This window comes from Ornithodoros turicata, chromosome 1 (assembly GCF_037126465.1).
Source record: "Ornithodoros turicata isolate Travis chromosome 1, ASM3712646v1, whole genome shotgun sequence".
NCBI classification, from domain to species: Eukaryota; Metazoa; Arthropoda; class Arachnida; order Ixodida; family Argasidae; genus Ornithodoros; species Ornithodoros turicata.
Window position 1 is genome coordinate 51,758,813 of NC_088201.1, and position 19,560 is coordinate 51,778,372.

Here is a 19,560-nt window from a genome sequence, read left to right on the forward strand (position 1 = left end):
TTTACTGGCCCCCGCCGCCGCAATTCCTAGGCTGCTGGCCACACTCCAATTAGTCATCCTGTATGGCGAACCATCACCATCCATTATAGCATCCGAACTATTTTCTTTCGTTATTCTATCAGCGACAGCACCGTTGAACAGTACTTCCTTTCTTCTACCAGAGCGCTCTCTGTCGACGACGTGCTAAGCCTGTATTCCACAGATATGTCATGAAGCCGGCCACGGTAAGGCGGTACAATATTGTGTGCTTCTTTCTTTCCGTGTTGTGCAAACTGGCACCACCCTATTTGTACACTGCTGTATAAATCTTCCCATCCCGTGTAGGACAAAGCTTAGACGTCCCACATTACAGCTATATTCATTTTTTCCCAAGTTACGATTCCTACTGAGGGCCACAGTCAGATGTGGAATAGGAAGCTGCTCTGAGTAAAACAATGAGTCGAAGGTGACTAATGCGCTTGAGTAGACTTTAACCCATAATAGACAGCGAAAGAGCTCATGATCGCTATCACAGTATGTTTCTCGCTGGATCAGTGCACTATGCCTGACACTATAGCATTTAGTCACTGGCACTCACTGATACCCGGATTCCATGTGCTGCGAGTGTGCCTGGTCAAAGAGTGATTTCGCGAAAGGAGTGTGTAAGCAGTCAACTCGGTATGGGCGCAACGAAGGACACTCGAGGATTTTTGAAGACTCGTCCTTCGTTGTGTCTGTGCCTCTCTAGTTTCTGCCATGAAGTATTAATTTCGCTGAAACTGAAACACTGTGGAAGTCTCTCCTTGAGCCACATTCGCATCCATGTTAGCTTTCCTTTTTACGAACGGTCATGTATTACAGGACATTACCACGGTCGCAGAGAGCGAAAGCCAAGAAGTGACTAGTCCCCCTCCTGGAATATGCGCACGCCGTGGAACTCGCGTCTTGCAGTCGGAGCTCCTGCAAGCGCTTGCGAATCGTCCCTTCTTGCGCTTCCTACGCAGTGTTCCAGTCTGCTGGTCCTTCCGCTGCTTCAGAAGAACCATCGCCTTCCTTCAACTACTCGTTCTGTTTTACTATCTAGTGCTACCAAGTTCTGCAGGAGAGGCACGTGAGCAAATCTTGTACGGACAGTAATAGTCGTGGATAAGTTGGGAGGCTTTTCTGTCGGTACGGATTGGGGATACATTTTGTATATTCTACAGTCCTGAGCGTAGATTGCAGCATAGAAAATAGACGTCGCGAATGCCGTAACTGACGTCAGGAGAGACATCCCCACCAGTGAGGCAGTCGCAGGCGAGGTCACGTGCTATCGATAACCATGGGATTTAATTTCACGCGCTCTCGGACGTCGTAGATTGAAGTCTTATCTGCAGTGTCGAACTCTAGCGCCATTATTTCGTTACTTGCAGACGTACAAGGTAATTGTCGTGACGACACTCGTAGCTTCCTTCATGGTTCTGGAAGTGATGTCAGCGCCTATATCCGCTTTGCTGCCTTTCGTCCTCTTTCCTCTCTTGGGTGTGCCGGTCAACGTAGATCATCTCTACTCAGGGGTATGCATGCCTGCTTCTAATGTACTCGCGCCATCTCTGCGATAACACCATGTGGCTGTAGGTGCAGCAAATTGGATTCTTGTGTAGCATGCTGCTGTTACTTGCTCATGAAGAGTGTGGCTTGTCGACACGAATAGCGCTCTACGTCCTCAGTCGCACTGGCAGCAGCATTGACAGGTGAGCTTCTGTGAAATATTTTGTGCTTTTGAAATTAATCGGAATACCTTATATGACTCGAATCTGCCGGATGCTCTGCGACTTCTGAAGTATCCCCCCCCCTTTCGTACCTGGTTCGCAGTACTTGTAATAACAAGGCTAGTAACTGGTGTCGCGATGCACAACTGAAATACTGGTAACTCCTCAAGAAGCGATACGTGTTTCTCGAGTCCCACAGATGTTTGGGGTGCTGAACGTCTGGGGTTGCCTCGGGGAAAAGCCTTTCGCCGAGTCAAGTGGAATGGACCTTGATCAACGAACTCTTTCCATACCTCAGCTAAGCTCCTATCCTATCTGCTCCTCCTCCTTAGAGCGAAATGAAAGAACGCTTTGGTGATTGTGAAGACGCCTGTAAGCTTACCACAGAACTGAAAAGAAGAACACTAGACATAGTTAAGCATTGGTTTCCATTAAGTGACATTGCAATCACAGCGTTTCTTCTTGACTAGAGATCCCAGAGCCTGAAAATAATCGAGGACGTTCTGAAGAGCATCCACCAATAAAGAGGACTTCCTAGCAGATCAAGTGGTGAAACACTGCCAGGCAACAGATCGACCAACGGCTATTCCGAAAGTAGGGCACTCAAAAGGGATACCTTGGCGGTCTTGCAGAAAGGCACTCTACAATGCCGGTTTTGTCAAAACTGAATGTCACGCGTTTTTTCTTGGCTTGTTCGGCGTGACGAAACAGGCGGGCTCCTGACGCTTTGGAACAGTACAGAATGGCAGCTGCCATGGCTATCTTGTCTTGCAAAAAATATGCTTAGCAACCAGCCTAGACCCCGAGGGAACGCGTGTTTACGTAATAAAGGCCGACACGTTTGACGCGTAGTTCAGCGAAGAACCCGCTGCGCAAAATGCTGCCCGGCCACGCACCGTGCCAAAATACGCTCGTTAAACCGCACGAGGTGCAGACCCTGCAGCTGCTTACACAACGCTTACCAGAACAATCCACCGCTGCCGCTACCTCTTCCACCAGCACTGCCTTCAAATGTACATTTTTGAACTCAGAACTCTGCATATCCCACAAAATGTGTCTCTTAGCCACCTCAGAAATTATTTTATTGTTTTCCTGCGTCTCCTGCTGCTTTTTCGTGAGAGCTACCATTGCTACCATTGCTAAAAAGAATGTAGTGCCCTCCTTCTTCTAGGACGGTAGACCGGAGGCAGAAATGTCTTTCTGCACTCTGATTGGTTGCTGTGGGCGTCCGTAAATTGACCTGCCGCGTGAATCTGCTCTGATGCGCTGAATCACGCGCTAGGAGCAGCCGCGACGTACGCCATTTTGCGCTGTGCGTAAAATCGTAGCTCGGCGTAAAAAATCAGCCTTAGCGCGAGGATGTTCGTGCAACTCAAGCGCGTAGAAAGGTAGGAAATCCAGCGAACCGGTAAGGATATGTTAAAGGAAGAGATTCAGGACGAAAGCCACCGATATTTCGAACAGGGACTGTTCTTCTGGGTTATCGTCCTCACCGCACCTCACCATTGGCATGGTATCCATGCCAGTGTTGAGGACTGTACCCAGGAGAAGAACAGACTGTGTCCGAAATATCGGCGGCTCTCGTCCTGAGGCACTTTCGTTAACATTCAGCCATTAATGCCAGAGAAGTGTTTGCGCGGTAACGACAAGATTTGTAAGAAATCGCCTTGAGTACCCAACAGAAAGTCATAAAATGCGAGTCTTTCCCATGGCCGGCCTCATTTGTGTTCGCCTTCAGGACCAGGCAACTATCGTTAAATTTTATTTTGCCACACTGTCGTCGGCGCACAGGTGTAGTCTAACACCGCTGCGAAGCCCCCTTCACACGTCTCCTAGCGCGAGAATGGCGCTGAACTGGGTACAATGAAATTTTGAGATTTTATTTTCCTATTTGTCTCCAGTTTAAATATTCGGGGTCGAGAAATCATGGCATGATGTGACCTTTGAGTATCTGATAAATTGTGCACTATTCTGCTTGTGAAAATAACTGCATCTATAGTTGGATTACTTTGTTGCTTTGTCAGAAATTTTTGTTGTGACTTTGTCAGAAATTTGCACAGCAGCACATATTCCGTACCTGTGAAGCGGAATTTGCCCTACCGTGCATTCAACGTGGTAACCAATAACTACTGAACCAACGCAGAGTGCTGGCCATTGTGGTGACTGCTTCTGTTGGAATGACTTGCGTTTTGGATGGCTTCACTGTTGTTGTCCTTTTGCTGCCCATCATAGAATGCACCGTGGACGAAATTTTCTTTAATACAATCCATCCCAGCTGCCACACACCTCTCGGTACGTGTCTGGCCGTCTGCTCACGACGGCATTTGTTTACTGGACTTCGTTTCGAAATTTTTACACTCTTGCACTTCAAATGCTCTGTAGCTAACGTAATGCAGAGTTGTAATAATGGTTTCCCTCCAGGTCCTCCTCCCGCAGAGTCATCGTCTTCAGCGCGTTCTCCACGCTCAGATGTGTGGTGTGGCATCCAGCGAACCTCTTACCACGTCCACCGACGCCGAATCTTTGCCGAAAGTCGCAAGCATATCGTGTACGCTTTAGAAAGTGTCCAAACAGCACGAAAACATTATTAACGCGAAGATGGAATGATCATGTACGAGGAGTGATCATAACATTCCAGGACTGATCCCTTTGCGAGTCGATTAGCAAACTTACCGAACGATCTTGTCTCTCTCTAATAATTGTGTGCACGTCGCTTACTGTTCTTGCCACTGATGAAAGCGTCTCATGTGGTCACATTTCGTAATAGCTCTGATTCACAATGTCGCGTTGCTAGAATCTCTTGAACTGCTTCTTGAACGATTGCGGATTTTTAAAAAATTCTGTGTTAGCTTCGCGAACGAACTGTGGCAATGAGCGGCGTACGGATATGGATAGATGGAGAGAGAACAGCAAAAATGGATTGTGGGACAGGGGGTTAGTACGCGTCCTGGGCCGACTTCTGGGGGAATTGTGCTGACATTCGTCTGGAAAGTCTCCAGAAAACCCAGGGAAAACCTCAGACAGCACAGCCATTGGTAGGATTCGAACCCACCACATCCTAGTCTTCAGCACGATTGCGAAACCCGATTGGTTCTGGGTGCGGAATCGGGGATGCAGACATCGCCCTTCTCAGGGCGGTGTCTGCGCAGAGCGTCAGCGTTACAGGACCGTTTACCGTCTGTCCTCGAGGGCCATATGATATATGATATGATATAAAGCGGGATCCCCGCATATCCAAGGTTTTGATTGTTGTCATTCTATCGTCTAGTGTCCATTTCTTGATAATATAGCATAGATGCAGGCGAGCTAGTAGATGAACTCCATAACGAAGAAAGCCTGAGCTATTGGCGAGGACGCAAAAACAGACACAACACAAAACGCTCAAAGCGGGTTGACTGGTTGTGTCGTATCTTCTACAGCGATAGCTGTACACGCGGAGTTAAGCATCAGATAGCGTGCGTGCGCCGTGTGCCCCAGATGCTGCGGCGCGTCGAGTCATGAAAGAAACGTGCTGCGAAGGTTGCGTGATGCGACACTGGGTATTACGTGAGGTGTGGTGATGCAGGTGGCGGGAGTAGAAAGCACAAGCGCCAGGCCTTTCGCCAGGATGGCTCCGACGAGGAAGGTTCTTATCTTGTGTACTTGCAGTACGAACTCGTTCAGAAAAGATTGTGAAGATTCCTAAACATCTGAACAGGGTTCGAGTTCCAATGCATTTGTAAGAGATAACTCCGAAACATAAACATAACTTATGTTAAGAACTCTCAAACACAGAGAAAGAATCGTGTTAAGTCTGGGAACGCCTATGATCTAATTGGACTTAATATGTTCCTTCCGTGGAATAGATTATGCGGTTTTCCACTGAGGGGGACATGTGCTTTGTTCCTGCGTCATTGCCCGTACATTCAGCTTTCGTCATGAGTTGACCGATTGCGCGCTTGTTCATCGAGGTCAGTGCAAGATGAAACACGAATAACGATTGTGATTCTTCTCCAGTTTGGTACGTGCGCTTGCACAGAACTGCCACGCACGTTGTCACAGTGCTGCGCATTGTAAAATTTCCGGAAAGAAAATCAGTCCCGGAATTAAATGACAAGTCGTCGTATTGAGGTTACGATACATTGGCTTTACTATGCCTGCAGGATTGCTTTTGTTTTGTATAGGGCTCTTCTCGCAACGCTGTTTCTTAGATAGTTCATAGAACGAATCTTTTCCTCTGTCATGTTTCAGGGACAACCGAAATACTATGTTCAAAACAATGATGGCGGCACTTGTATACGGCACCAACATTGGCAGTTGCGGCACACCCAGAGGATCACAGCAAAACTACTACTTGGTGGAATACTTTCGCAAGTAGGTGAACAAAGAATCCTCCATAATTCACAGCTGATTAAGAAAACGTTACACGCCTGTCTTTTTTTTATTTCTATCTTCGATGAAAACGCTTGTCTGGCCCTTTGTGAAGCGTAAGGTTAACCTAGCGACTACAGATTGTTACGTATCTAAACTAACTGCCTTTATGTAACAGGAGGCTCTCTGCTTATAATCTGAGCATGTTTTCAACAAAGCAAAGTCCATTCTCGCGTTGTATGGATGGTACCTGAACGAATGCTTGCACCGTACTTGCGGACACAATGAATCTTGATATATTTTTGTCGTTGCTAAAACATGCACCCTCAAGTTAGTGTAAGATGTTCTATGTACTATACAAAGACCAGTGGAATTTGCCATAAGGTGCCTTTTTATCACTTACAGCTGCACTGCACAAGATAAATTAGGATCGCCTCTCAATTACTTCACCTGGACTACGTATTCGCTGCCGTCCATGATGGCATGTTCAGCGTTCTTGTGGTGGTACCTCTATCACCGATGGCTGCCTGCCGAGTGAGCCGCGCACCTTTATCTCTTTATTGTTTATGACAGTACCTCAATGGTCCTATAAGAAGCACAGAAGGGCAAATGGCGTATTAGAGTGTAATGTGATCGTGTATATACACCAGGACATGGCCCCACAGCTCCCCATAGAGCCCGTAGTATACGATAAAAACAGAGACAAAACTAATTTCTAAATTCTCTTGGGCTGTCCAAAAAGAGATGACCTTCAAAACATAGGAAACAGTGTGGCTGTAACCTTTCAGCGTCCCCACTGGAACGGCAAAAGGTTGCAGGACATTTTGCTCCAACGGTAACACTGGCAGACAACCAATGTCGCTTCCCTTTTCACCTCTACCCCTCCTCGCTTTCTTCAGTTCCAGTATCTTTCCTCGTTCTCTGCGGTTGGAAACAGTCATTCATGAATCATGACGTTTTTAGTGAACAAAGAATTCGATTCCAGGTGTCGGTCTGGGAATCACGTGGACATAGAAAAGTTTGCATTTCGCAACAAATATTTAGAGAAAAGAAAGTGGAGGTATGTATTCTTTGTGAATTATGTATTCGGTTTCTCCATAATCCAACAACATGTTCAACAGTTTCGAGCAGATTACTACAATAATCTTGACTGGAGCTTACCTCTTCTGCACTTTGGTTGGCCAGGACTGGATTAATGTCACTGCAGACCAAGTGTAAGTTACTTATGCATAATTTATGTGCATGTTATAGTAGCAAGATTACAAAATATTGCTGCCTGTGCTCTGTCCTAGCCATATCGCATGATTAGCGTACATTCCCATTGTGTCAGTGTAACAGCGGAAATCAGTCAATAAATGAAAACCACACAACAGTCGCATGCAACGTGTCTATTCGAAGTATAACATCATAGGTAGCGCTGACTTAGATGACGCACAGTTCGCATACCATGACAGCAGGTAGGTTTCGGAAACATTCGTCACTCCGAAGAACACCAAAACTGCACCTCCTCGTGCTCACGCTATTATATGCGTCAAATTTAGGCAAATGATACCTTCAACACGAACTGTCCTATAGTTCTGCCGTTGTTTTCGTCGTGGGTTAATTCCCCGCATCACCACCAGCAATGGGGTAGAGTATCGCCCTTGGCGATGAAACTCCCCATTCATCATCTCGCAATAAAGTGGTTGTTATTGTTTTCCTCGTGGGTTCATTGTGGGTTCATGCGCATAATTGCACCGCTTGGAAAGTACACGCCGGAACCTGCAATATATCTGGCAAAGCCGCATGACATACGTGCATCATGCAAGACTATAGTATAGCATCACTGCAGTACAACTTGTCAGCGGTCAGCCTTAGTTTGTTGTATTTGCAACAGATAATCTAAACTAGCTGTAGAAGGAGCACACACTCACTGACGCTCAGAGAAAAGCGCACACGAGATTATCCATAAGTAGACAATATTACCCAGGTGGCCACCGCGTGCATGTCAATGTGGCTGAGTTATCCCGTGTTGTGACTTGATGGTTGCTAATCATGGAGATCCATAGAGGTTTTAAATTCAAAGATCGCACAATAGTCCGTGCTGGACTAGAGCTATCAAAATACTGTACAACCCGTTCTGATTTTTCGACGACTGCCATGTTTCAACCGTTTTGATTCCCCGGCTGGAGGACGTCACGAGATACGTGAGGCGGAAAAAGTCCCTGGGAAGGTCACTAATGAAACTGCTGGAGAGGACGGCAATTCAGTTTTCGCGTACGTAAGTAACCCGTATAATGTAATAGAAAAATGAAACCCCATCAAGAACTGTAGTTGCTAGTCCTACTAGTGCAGATCAAAACTGTTTGTGACATCGTCGTCTATTTCTCCAACCGTCGTAATATTGCTGCCGCAGGATTGAGCGGGCTTCCGAATGCTTGTCTGGAACCTGTGAGATGACTTATAGGCACGGCATTTTGAGGCGATTCTCACATCGCAGCTGAGCAATATGCGACTGACACGTCAGTCTGCTAATGTGAAGCAATGTGTTCTTTCACGACGAGGTCTTCTAAAGTCGAATGAACACATACACGCATGGAAGATGTCTCCGAATCCGAAAGGGTACGAGAAGAAATTGTACCTACCTGGGCCATCATTGACTTGTTTGACCCTTATGACGGGATGCATTGGTGATGAGGGGACCCTATGGGCGAACGAGACCAGGTAGAGCAAAGCATTACAAAATACTGAGCCAGCAGGCGAATGGTGAAATACATACAATGCCAGAAATGTAATGGCGCTTTCGAACTATGTCATGCACCTTGGAGAAAAGGGGGGGGGGGGGGGGGGGGCTTTGCTTTAGAATCATCGTGCAAACTTCGCAATATTTCTTTAGAGATGGTTTGAGGGACAGGCGAGAGGAAGGGCGTATGATGCCTTTAGAAATCGTCTTTTCAGTTTCTGTTTCTGTGAATAAACATTCTGAAAATGGTACTCTATAGCATTTGTCTCAGAGGCTGACATTTATCCGTGTCGAAGCGATGCTCATGGTCAAATGGTGTTCAAATGGCATGCGGTATCGTAAGCGATGGTCAAATGGTATGCGACCAAGCTCAAAGAGTCAGATGTATTCCTGCAAGAAGGGGACCAGCTCCAGTGACACCTTTTGGTGGAGTGGGGCAGTGTCGACCAGACGTTGGAAGACGCGGACGCATGACGTCCAGATATATCTGGAAAAGTGGCGTCCCAAGGGGAACAGCAGCAAAACAAGGTAGCATGTACACAGGTTCCTTTTAAAGGAGGATACATGCGTCCGTCGTTGATATGTGAAATACCGAATGCCCCTGCAACTCGAATGGTCTGGTTATAAGGCAACAAGAGCAACAATGGAAGCTCGTGCTATCTCTGTGAGATGAAATTCTGTATTTGAAGTCTAGGGATACATTTAAGTGCTGTCACATTCTATATATCACGTCAGAAGCATATCGTCCTGGCCCTGCAGTTTGAGATTTTTGACAATAGAGCATTGGATATCGCACACTAGCCTTCCACTCACCAGACGCACTCCCTGCAGTTAATGTTTTCTTATCTTCCAGCAACCTACGGTCGGAGTCCTTGTTAGTCGCCCTGGCATGTGTTCTGTTCCTCATTCCGGCCCAGCCGTCGCAGGGAGCTCGAAGTCAAGGGCTTCTACCTTGGGAAGCCATTCATTCGCGAGTTCCCTGGGGATGCCTCCTCCTGACTGGGGCGGGGTATGCGTTCTCGGATGCGCTTGGGGTACGTAAGACGGAGTGTCAAAAGTTTGAGAGTATTACAAAAGTCCAACAATTGAGGAAGGAAAGAATGTCCTTCGTAAAAATGTCATCAGCACACACTGTTATTTGACATTTTACTAGGATTACGGTCTTACGTCTTGCATACGAATTAAGACTTTCTGGCCCTGTCTGCTGCTTTGGTTGCGGTGACCAGGAGCAGCGTCAAGAACTTTGAGCAAAGCGATACGTCTCCTTGCATTTTGACAATTGTGCCACGATTAAAGCGATTGACCTGGCCATTACTCGCCTCTGTCCGTCCTGGTGTAGTCGGTTGTTTTGTTCCCATTAAACCAATGGCGTCTATACCGCCATGCTATCCGTGAAACTAATTCCTGGGCTAGCGTTGACCAAGCATTAGCTGTTCTCAAACTGTGCCGCAACGTTGTTGCCTATCTTGAGACAATGTTTTTCAGGAGGGCCGGGTAACTCTGCTGAAGTGCGACTGGGTACTGTGGCTTTTCAAATGGAGCCGTACTGTGGGCCTTGGAGCAGGTGTCTTCTTGCAGTCCGTGCTCGTTGAAATCAAGAGTAACACCAACAGTGTTATCGATCTCATACCCGGCCTCTTCGCAACGGTAGGCTATGCTTATGTTTGCAGCGTGATACCCTTTCATCACATGCAGACAAGAGGTAGTGCTACGCATAATGGTTATACGCGCGCCTTTTGCCGGTTAATCGAACCCGGATGGCGTGAGAACTTAGGGCATTGCACGCTAGTTAACAATGATGTGCTGGTTCTTGTTTAGGTTTAGTTTACCTGGGCAAAAGTGTCACGGAGAAATATGATGGTTTGGAAATAGTGACCGGAATAGTCTTTTAGAGCGCTGCATAACATAGGGACCTACGGAAAAGCGGAAATTTAAACGAACACAATATTCTTGAATTCATCCTGGTGAAGCTCTGGCAATTTGTAGCCTCGTGGTTTGAATTGCGGGACGCGGATCTCACGGCACGGAAATCACGTTACACATGTTATGACGTATTCGTTAAAGGGACGGTCGCATCCAGAAACCCATCTACGAAACGGATACCGCAATGTTCGGCATTGGCCGGCAATCTACTTGGCTATTTTTTTTTCGTCCGAAAAGCGCTTAGATATTAAATAAACGAATTTTAAAGATCGGCGCCGCTGCCGCCGCTGCGGAAGCTCAGGCGACAACGAGATCAGTGTGACGTCATCCCCTAACAGGAGTACTAAGAGGGTCTCGCTCAGAGGAGAAAGGCGCCGTCCAGACGCCCGCGCCGCCGCGACATGCGTTTTCTCCATGCCGTGCTCTAATTGGTGGTGTAGGGAACGACGTTTTCGCCTTTTTCCAGAGAAGGAATTCCGGCATACTCTCAACATTCGACGTCTGCTCTTACCATGTTCTCCATCGAATACCGTGTCAAACTACGATGTCAAACTGCGCCACTTATCGCGTGGGATTTTCGATAACATGGTCAGTGGTCAACGGGGAGTGCAATAACACCACAGTTTCGAAATCGACTGGAACAGATGCGACCGTCCCTTTAAAGCTAGAACTGTCTCTTAACATTGGTCAGCTAACAAACACGCAATCTGACGTGTACACATACACCGCCTCGTATCGCCCATTCTGCATCCTGAAAGAAGCAGTGAAATGACATGTAACGTCGAAACTAAGCAATCAAGTCTAATCGAGCCTAAATGATCAAGCCAGTCTATCAGGAACAAGCATGCAACATATTTTCGCTGAGCGTCGTCTTGTCACACTGGTATGCAATTTACAAAAGCTCCATGAAAAACGAGCCTTGTGTGGTGCGGCGTCACCTTGGAGGCGTGGCTAAACCCGCTGCCGTGGCGTAAGGCCATTCGTCCTAGAATGCCATTGCGAGAACGCTCAAGTTGTGTTCAACGACGGCTTTTTCGCAGTATGGAATGGGATGGCCTTGGACTGAAGCGCTAGGAGCTTACTGACGATCACTTCGAAAAACCATTACTACTTAAAGGAGCAGTGTACGACAAAAAAGCAAAAAGCAAAACTGCTTTCGTTCGCCGTGGAACGTCCGATCACTTTAAAACACTTTCGTGCATGAAACATGAGCCTAACACATCTGACGCGTGCACAGCGAACGTTCGAACTCCACTCGCGGGAAGCGCGGCTTCTCCTTCCTAGATTCGCCCAGCTGACGTCACACGTCACGAGGTTCGAGCGCCCATGTGACGTAACATGCCAGTCCCTGTCAGTCCCAACCAGAAGGATTGTCTGAACGCCTGCTACCAGTGGTCATTGAGGCCGCATAGTTGGTGCGGCCAGGGTGCGCGACCGCCCGCCCACAAAGGTGGTGGTGTGTGCTGGTATTGCTGAAAGAGCTCGCTGTTGTCGGCCTCACAGAGGTGGGCATCGTTACGACTTACGCTTTGGGGGAATGTGCGTCCTGGGCCGACTTCTAAGGGAACTGTGCCGTCATATGTCTGACAGCGTCTGACGAAAACCCAGGAGAAACCCCAGACAGCACAGGCTGCACCAGGATTCGAACTCGGGTACCTCCCATTCTCGACGCGACATGGCGCAGCATGGACGCGAGTTGCAAGCAAATGGACGCAGGGACGCAGCAGATATTGCTGCGCCCTGTCCGTGGAAGACGAATTTGCCGTAGCGAATGAGAGCACACTTCCCGTACGACGTCCCAGTGAGCTCTCTCCGTATACTTGAGGGCCCTTCGTCACGCTGGGCGTTTATTATGGCCTTCTTTTAAATTAAGTTGCGCTGTGGTAATACGTCGCTCTGCAGAAATGTTTTCTGTGTAATAGTGTAACCTGCAAGTGTAACAAGCGTGTGATATATAATTGCGTTTAGACAGAACAAGTGTTAAAAGTTTTTGAGAGTTGTATTTACTCCGCTGTTTTTTTTTCTTGTTGATTAAAACTGTAAAGGAACCAAGTTGATAACCATAGCTGTAGCAAGTTACACTTCGAAAAGTAACTATACATGTAATTGTATTACTAGTTTTATAAGATTTTTTTACCTACAAAATAAACGGGGCGTTGTTTGTTGTTGTTCCGACGTTTCTTTTGTCCCTGATGGCTTGGTTACTTTTTGCAGGCACAGAATGAACACGTCAATCCTTTGTTGCTTCTCCTTCCATTCACGAAGGCCGCTTCTCTATTGTTCCTGTTGCCTATTTCAGGCTATGGGAACGCCCTTTTGTATGACTACGCTCGCTGTTCTTGCTGGGAAATGGTAAGAATTTCGGTTCCGATAGTCGCTATTAAAGGGACTGTCCCGCTAGCTAAGTACTGTGTCATGGACGGCTTCTAACTTTTGTTTATTTCTCGGCGTGTAGGCCCGAGTTTATGGATATATAATATATCGATAATCAACTTTCGTGCACGGAGCCACGTGGTACAACGATAAGGGCCAGCTGAAAAAGGTGCCCTACGCACTGCCCTTGTAGTCATCCAGGGAGGAGGGGGACAATGGGAAGAAAGCATAGGAATTAAAACACAGCATGAGATAAACACGATAACGATTGCGCGTCATTGCGAAGGTATATGTACCATGGCCCCCGAGCCACGAATTATCATGAGAGAGTTTTAGGAAACCGTCGATAGCGTGGTTTGCGTCGTGCTATATCAACCGGAACCAATCAATGGGTGAGATGTATGAGTCACGCACGACTGCAATTGGCTCCGATGAGCACGATAACTTTCCCAGCGGTTTTGTAGAACCACGACCTACTAGTGAGTTTTAGTGCATCGTACGCTATTGCCTTTGCGTACGTTAGGGATAGCGTGATGGTTCAGCGCGCTGCGCGAAGCTCCCTTTATGTTTCGCGCGTGCGCAGAACCACCAACCCTATGCCTTACGTACGCAGGCGATAGTGTACGATGCACTAAAACTCTCTACTACTATAGACGACCTGCACCCCTACGTCATCGATTACGTTTCGCCGCCGCGCAAAGCATGCTGGTAGGCATTATCAGCTTTATCAACCTATCAGCCGATGCATTTTTCCCGCTTCTTGACCACCACACCAAAATATAACCTCGAACCGGTCCTCTCGTGACGCCGCATGTTTTTAAACAGAGGGTCATCTCTACTAGAGACCTGGACATACTCGAAGCTCCCAGCACCTGGGTAGTATAGTTCTGGCAATCGCCGCTTCGCTATGGGATTTGGCGCTAGCTAGCACTAGTCGTCGGTGCTGTATATTAGAAGTGAGTCTGGCCATTAATGGGACCTGCCTATACCTGGATCTCCACACACTTTTTGAGCTCTCTGGTCAGTCACATGTCGAAATAAAGTTCCCTGTTATTACATCTATCCAGTACTTAAGTTATACCTCACCCTTATTTACTGGGTGCCACCATTTTGGAGAAACTGGATGAGTTTGGATTGAAACGGATATCACTGGTGACAGAACAAAAGGGGTTTTGCACCCTCTTTTATCAACGCCGTCTGCATGTAGAGAGGCATGTTGGGAAGACTCGGAACTGCAAAAATGGTTGCTGGCAGAACTGATTGGCCAGGAGAGCGGCAGAACCGCTTCTTCGTAACAGACGGCTGCCGGTATGGGCTTTTAATCACGTAACGTAAGTAGATGAAATCAAAAATACCCAAAGATATATAAATGAAACTCAATGATAGAATGCAAAATCTTACGTACCAGGGGCGTCTTTCTTGCTATTCTCTTGGGATCGCGGGCTTAATGGCCTAACGTTAGCGACGAAACATCTTATTTTCGCGTAAATAATGATGGCGGAGCAACAGTTGAAGCTGATTTTGCAGATGCGTACATGAGGATATACTGGGTGTTGCACGAGAGAGTGACCCCTAATTATTTTAAAAAATCTGCGTGAGATAAAAATGGGACACCTTCTGCATGACACTTGTGAAGGTTTTTGCCACCCAAACAGGCGGCTTGCATGAGTGTACCTAATTAATTAGGCTAATTATCTAAATTGAACTCAGAATTTCGCCAGTTTTTTGCGTTAATTAGAAAGTCCGTGGCCAGAGCATGCTATTCCAATCGTAATTTGAAGTTTCTTCAGCTATTCCCCAATTACTTGACACTCGAAAACTTGCCATCTCTGCACGCGCGCTTTCAGATTTCCAGTGCCGGCACACCGACATCGGATTTTCTGTGTTTTTCTGGCAGTTGTTACGTGTTTTCGGGTATCAAATGTTTGTGGAAACATTGTGACGGATCCTGTATTTGTGACTGAAATGGTATGTTGTGGCCATGGGCTTTCTAATTGACGCAAAAAACTTTGCCTCTCCTTGGCAAATTTTTGAATTCAACTAAGTAATTTGACTAATTAATGAGGTACACTCATAGAAAACACCTGTTTGGGTAGCAAAAACCTTTACAAGTGTCGTGCAGAAGGTTTCCAATTTTTATCTCACGTAGATTTTTAAAAATAATTTAGGGTCACGCTCTCATGCAACCTCCTGTGTGCGCTCACAGTATGAAATTAAAGTAGTAAATTACAGTAAATTTTTGTCAGAAATCTTCGCTTCGCCGTGTCAAGCACCATCCACCGTTTTGGAGAAATTTTGGTGGTATGGCGCTCCCCATAGAAAACGGCAACCAATGAAATGCGCCCAAGTTTGATTGACAGGCCGAGCCTCTTGTTTAGGCTCCTCCTAATGGCCGCGCACTCCCTTTTAATACACAGCACTGCTATTCGTTACTACGTGATTTGCCGAAACCGCGGCAATGTATGGTGGGCTGTGTTGACAACGACGAAGAGGTACGGAGAGGGTAGTGCGCGCTTAGCAACAGCCTGTGTAGCTCTGTGTAGCAGACGAACGACGGTGGCAATGATGATAATAGTGCACATGTCATGTGCTCTCCCCAATAATGCTATGTGGCGCTTGCAGCGGCCATTAGCATAACTAACCCATGACCGGGCTCTCCCATAGGCTATTTTCTAGGTCTCTAGTATAGAGCAGGTCGTGGCTAAAACTGCCTATTATCGCTGAACTGCCCGTAGGCCGCTACGTACTGTAAACGTTTTTCTTTTTTTCTCGTGGACGATTTTTCGCGAGTCTTCAAATTGTCCGTTTTTAAACATATTCATCAGTACTTGATTTCGCCATTGGCGAGGACCTCTCTTGGAGAGTGCGTCCAAGGTATTTCTGACGTCGAGACCGCGATGTCACAAAGGAGCTAATTCTTCGTTAAAGTTGTTGTTTGGGACAAGTTCAGGAACTGGTATGCACTCCGTGTAAAATCAATAATAGACAACGGCTGTTCGCCCTCTGGTATCAAGTTGGACCTCCGGTCGGCCACCTTCGGCCCTTTCCACGCTGCGTGATTAGTAGAGGCTTTTGAAGAAGTCTCTAAACGCGAAGATACGATTCGATCTGCGTACATCCAACCAGGCCTGGCTTCCGCTCACAGAGCACGAGACTCAGCACAAATAATGGATGTGTGTCTCAGCGGCCTATTCCAGAATTTGTCGCTCCCCATTCGCGAGTACAATTTTTTGCGATTACATGGTCATTGCAAAATTCGCGAAAATTAATACGTCGTGAATATAAATATGTTTTCAGTGTTTAGAAAGGTCACGCGAATGAGCATGAATCAGGGCTGTGCGAATATTCAGATTTTTCGAATACCAACAATTGTGCATTTGATCCTTCTACATTCGAATCGAACGCCTCTCATATGTGTTCGAATAGTTCCCAATCCACACGAAGTCTGAAAACACTACAAGAGAAGCTATACAATAAAGCGAGTGCATTCGAAGATCCCAAGCCGAATGCACGCATCACATCACACATCTATCTGTTGCACCTTGCAGCGGTCTTGGCACAGTGATCGTCCCCCACTTGGCAAGTCTTCAAGTTGAAGGTCTTTTCAACTACAACGAATTGACGTCGTGCTTCACGTGTTCTGCGGGGCTTTCGTTTACTGGTATTCGGCTTGGCGTCTCGCAGCAGTTAGCGTGCAGTGAATGTCACCGGCGAAACTATGCAAGAAACCACCCATGCTGTTACTGCTGGATGTGGTCGCCGGGGCGTTTGCAAGGTTGGAAATTCTTTCGACGAAGCGAAAGTGCTTCGAAGTGTGTTATTGAATGTGGCAACGTTCTTAAGACTCCGTCGAATACCACAACTACACTTGTGGATCACGTGAAGCGGCATATGGGGGCTATTCGTTTTCGCTTCGCTTTCGCTGCGCCCGTGCACGTAGTAACTTCGATTATGTAACTATGCGCTTCGTATTCGTCTTTAAAATGACTATTCGCACAGCCCTATTACAAATAATATTCATTCTGCCAAGCTGCGCACTATACGTGTTTGAAATCTTCTTCTAGGTTCAAATGGGCCTTCCACTAAAAATAGTGACTGTGGGTTTGGAGATGATATCGTTATATACCATCGGCTACACCATGTTTGACTTGGCCAAGACTTCTACAGCACCCGTCTGGCCTACACAGGGCGGATGCGTCATCGTACCTACGAACGTTTCGCAATTTTAACTGCATATGTGGCAAAGTGCGTGTTAGTCCTCACTGTCCGAAGACGTCTCCATTAAAAATAATGTCTCGTTTTCCACTATTAATGCGACTCATTTGTTATAATAAAACTTGCTTGGTTTGACTTTACATGAAAGTCGCATAACATGCAACCGTTGTTTGACGGCCAGTGATTTCGGGTGGCGTGCTATTTCCATATACGTGCCGCACTTGGCGTCGGAACGTTGAATGCCGTGTTCCCCCACACCCCACCCTGTAATCATGGCGGCGCTCCTACGGACTGGCATGTCGTGTGGTAAAATAACTAGAGAGGACATGCATAAAGAAGGGAAGTGCGTCTCAGTTATTACGAGTACGAAACGTTGTCAATATTCAGCCTATAACGCGCATGTAACGATGAAGCCGATTATTCCCCACAATTTAACATGGCGACCGCCTGCAGGGGGCTGCGCATGCGCAAACGCGTACTCTGAAATAGTCCGTTCACTCCGATGCACTCCCGGGTCCTACAGGTCAACTACAAACATAGTTGTTGCGCAACATTCGTTGTTTCTCGTGCAATCCTCCGCCCCCTCAAAATAAATAAATAAATAAATAAATAAAAAATACTGGAATCTTCACTGTTCCTTTAAAGCGGACTGTTCAGGTCGTTGTTGATGTGTAAGTGTGTCAGGTTAATCTTCATAGTCATTATATTCTTGGATTTGGTACCACGGTTATGCTGGGGTTTCTACCAAGCGTAGAGATGGAAAATTTCCGGAAATTTTGAACTATTGCTACAACAACAAAGAAAACTCGTTTGCTTTCATCTGATATCGGAAGAATTAAAAAAAAACACACCAAAACTCGAAACACTCTCATAAGACTTGGATTTATTAACGAACATTAGAGAACCGATATATTAGGTATTGATATATATCAATCATATGGATAAAATATGGATTTTGGAGCATTTTGGTGTCAAACGAAAATAGAACGAGGAGAGCTGGGCCTGTTGGTACGGGATCATAACTTTAAAGCGCTACAGAGACAAGGACGGAGACAGATACACAACACATAGGCGCCTATGTGTTGTGTATCTCTCTCCGTCCTTGTCTCTGTAGCGCTTTAAAGTTATGAAAATAGAACGAAATAACGATAAACACATAAAACGAAATATATATATATACTCATGGAACGATGCCACAGCACCAGACGACACGTGTTTCGCCGTGTTTGCGGCTCGTCAGCTCTGGGTAGCTGCGCATCGCGCTGATATACAGGGTATTTCAGTTATTAAATCCCCGGGCTAAATAATTCGCGAACGGGTGCACCAATCGAAGAGCTTTCTTTTTTCAAGTATCTATCCGATACCGCCTACAAGCTGCGCACCGTGTGAATGAGTGAGAGGCGCCCATTATTTAAATAAATATTCAAATGAGTTTCGTGAAAAAACGTAACTTCTAGAGGAGGGCGCTAGGAGGGACCAACCGCGACAAAATATGTAAACCGAAACCAACTAATTACTGCAACAAACGACCGCTTCGGTGGCAGATTTTTCTCTAAAAGGTGTCCACTGAAGGTCCCAAAAGGGGTAGTACCCATTTTAATGCCGACACTGCCCTGCTTTAGAAGTTTTTTTTTTTACGAAACTCATTTGAATTTTTATTTAAATAATGAGCGCCTCTCACTCATTCACACGGTGCGCAGCTTGTAGGCGGTATCGGATAGATACTTGTAAAAAAGAAAGCTCTTCGATTGGTGCACCCGTTCGCGAATTATTTAGCCCGGGGATTTAACTGAAATACCCGGTATATATATGTATAAAAGACGGACGCCAGAAACGCACGCACGACGACGGACGCAAGGAAAATAACGGGTGCCCTGCTGAGACATAAATTTATCACTAAGTGGTCGGTTCGTGCAGCGTACAGTGCGGGGATATCCACGGATTCCTGCTTTCCTGAAGCTGGTGTAGAACATAATTCAAGATGATATGACGCATGATGGCTATGATACGAAGCGTTCACGTAAGACAGGGCGTGATTTGTACGGGGACGACGATGTGACCCCCTTCAATTTATCTTCACCGAGTGCCTACATAGAGCTTTGGCAGTGAACTTAGTATACTGTCCTATAGACAGCCCCCTCTCAGAAAAATCCCGGATCCGCCACCTTGTATTGTACATTGCATAACTACCACGTTCGTTGGGATTGGTGTCATTTTTTTTTTTGTTGTTGTTGTTGTTGTGTAAAC

At 46.5% G+C, this 19,560-nt stretch overlaps 2 protein-coding genes across 3 annotated transcripts in view; both read left to right on the forward strand.

Annotated features, from left to right (window-relative positions):
- LOC135378250 (sodium-dependent low-affinity dicarboxylate transporter 1-like) lies at nt 1–17,406 on the forward strand. Its single transcript, XM_064611224.1, has 14 exons — nt 1–224; nt 841–1,090; nt 1,392–1,535; nt 1,597–1,712; nt 3,874–4,022; nt 4,152–4,278; nt 5,961–6,083; nt 6,486–6,614; nt 7,066–7,140; nt 7,202–7,294; nt 9,656–9,836; nt 10,288–10,449; nt 12,940–13,077; nt 17,163–17,406. Exons 3-14 carry the CDS (start codon nt 1,434–1,436, stop codon nt 17,325–17,327), a joined length of 1,560 nt encoding a protein of 519 aa, XP_064467294.1. The 5' UTR covers nt 1–224; nt 841–1,090; nt 1,392–1,433; the 3' UTR covers nt 17,328–17,406.
- LOC135378251 (transcobalamin-2-like) overlaps nt 16,742–19,560 on the forward strand; it is an 18,073-nt gene continuing 15,254 nt past the window's right edge. The window contains exon 1 of one of the 2 annotated variants that reach the window (XM_064611225.1): nt 16,742–16,873. In XM_064611225.1, the coding sequence (XP_064467295.1) occupies nt 16,849–16,873 (25 nt within the window). In that variant the 5' untranslated portion in view covers nt 16,742–16,848. The remainder of the gene's footprint in view (nt 16,874–19,560) is intronic. The other variant, XM_064611226.1, reaches the window with a different exon arrangement.

Excerpts from the sequence above, each read along its gene's own strand:
- LOC135378250 (XM_064611224.1), top strand. The coding sequence starts at position 1,434 with ATGGTTCTGGAAGTGATGTCAGCGCCTATATCCGCTTTGCTGCCTTTC. Across the intron at positions 4,023-4,151 it reads CAGCTGCCACACACCTCTCG|GTCCTCCTCCCGCAGAGTCA; the intron begins GTACGTGTCTGG and ends GTTTCCCTCCAG. Across the intron at positions 13,078-17,162 it reads GCTGTTCTTGCTGGGAAATG|GTTCAAATGGGCCTTCCACT; the intron begins GTAAGAATTTCG and ends ATCTTCTTCTAG.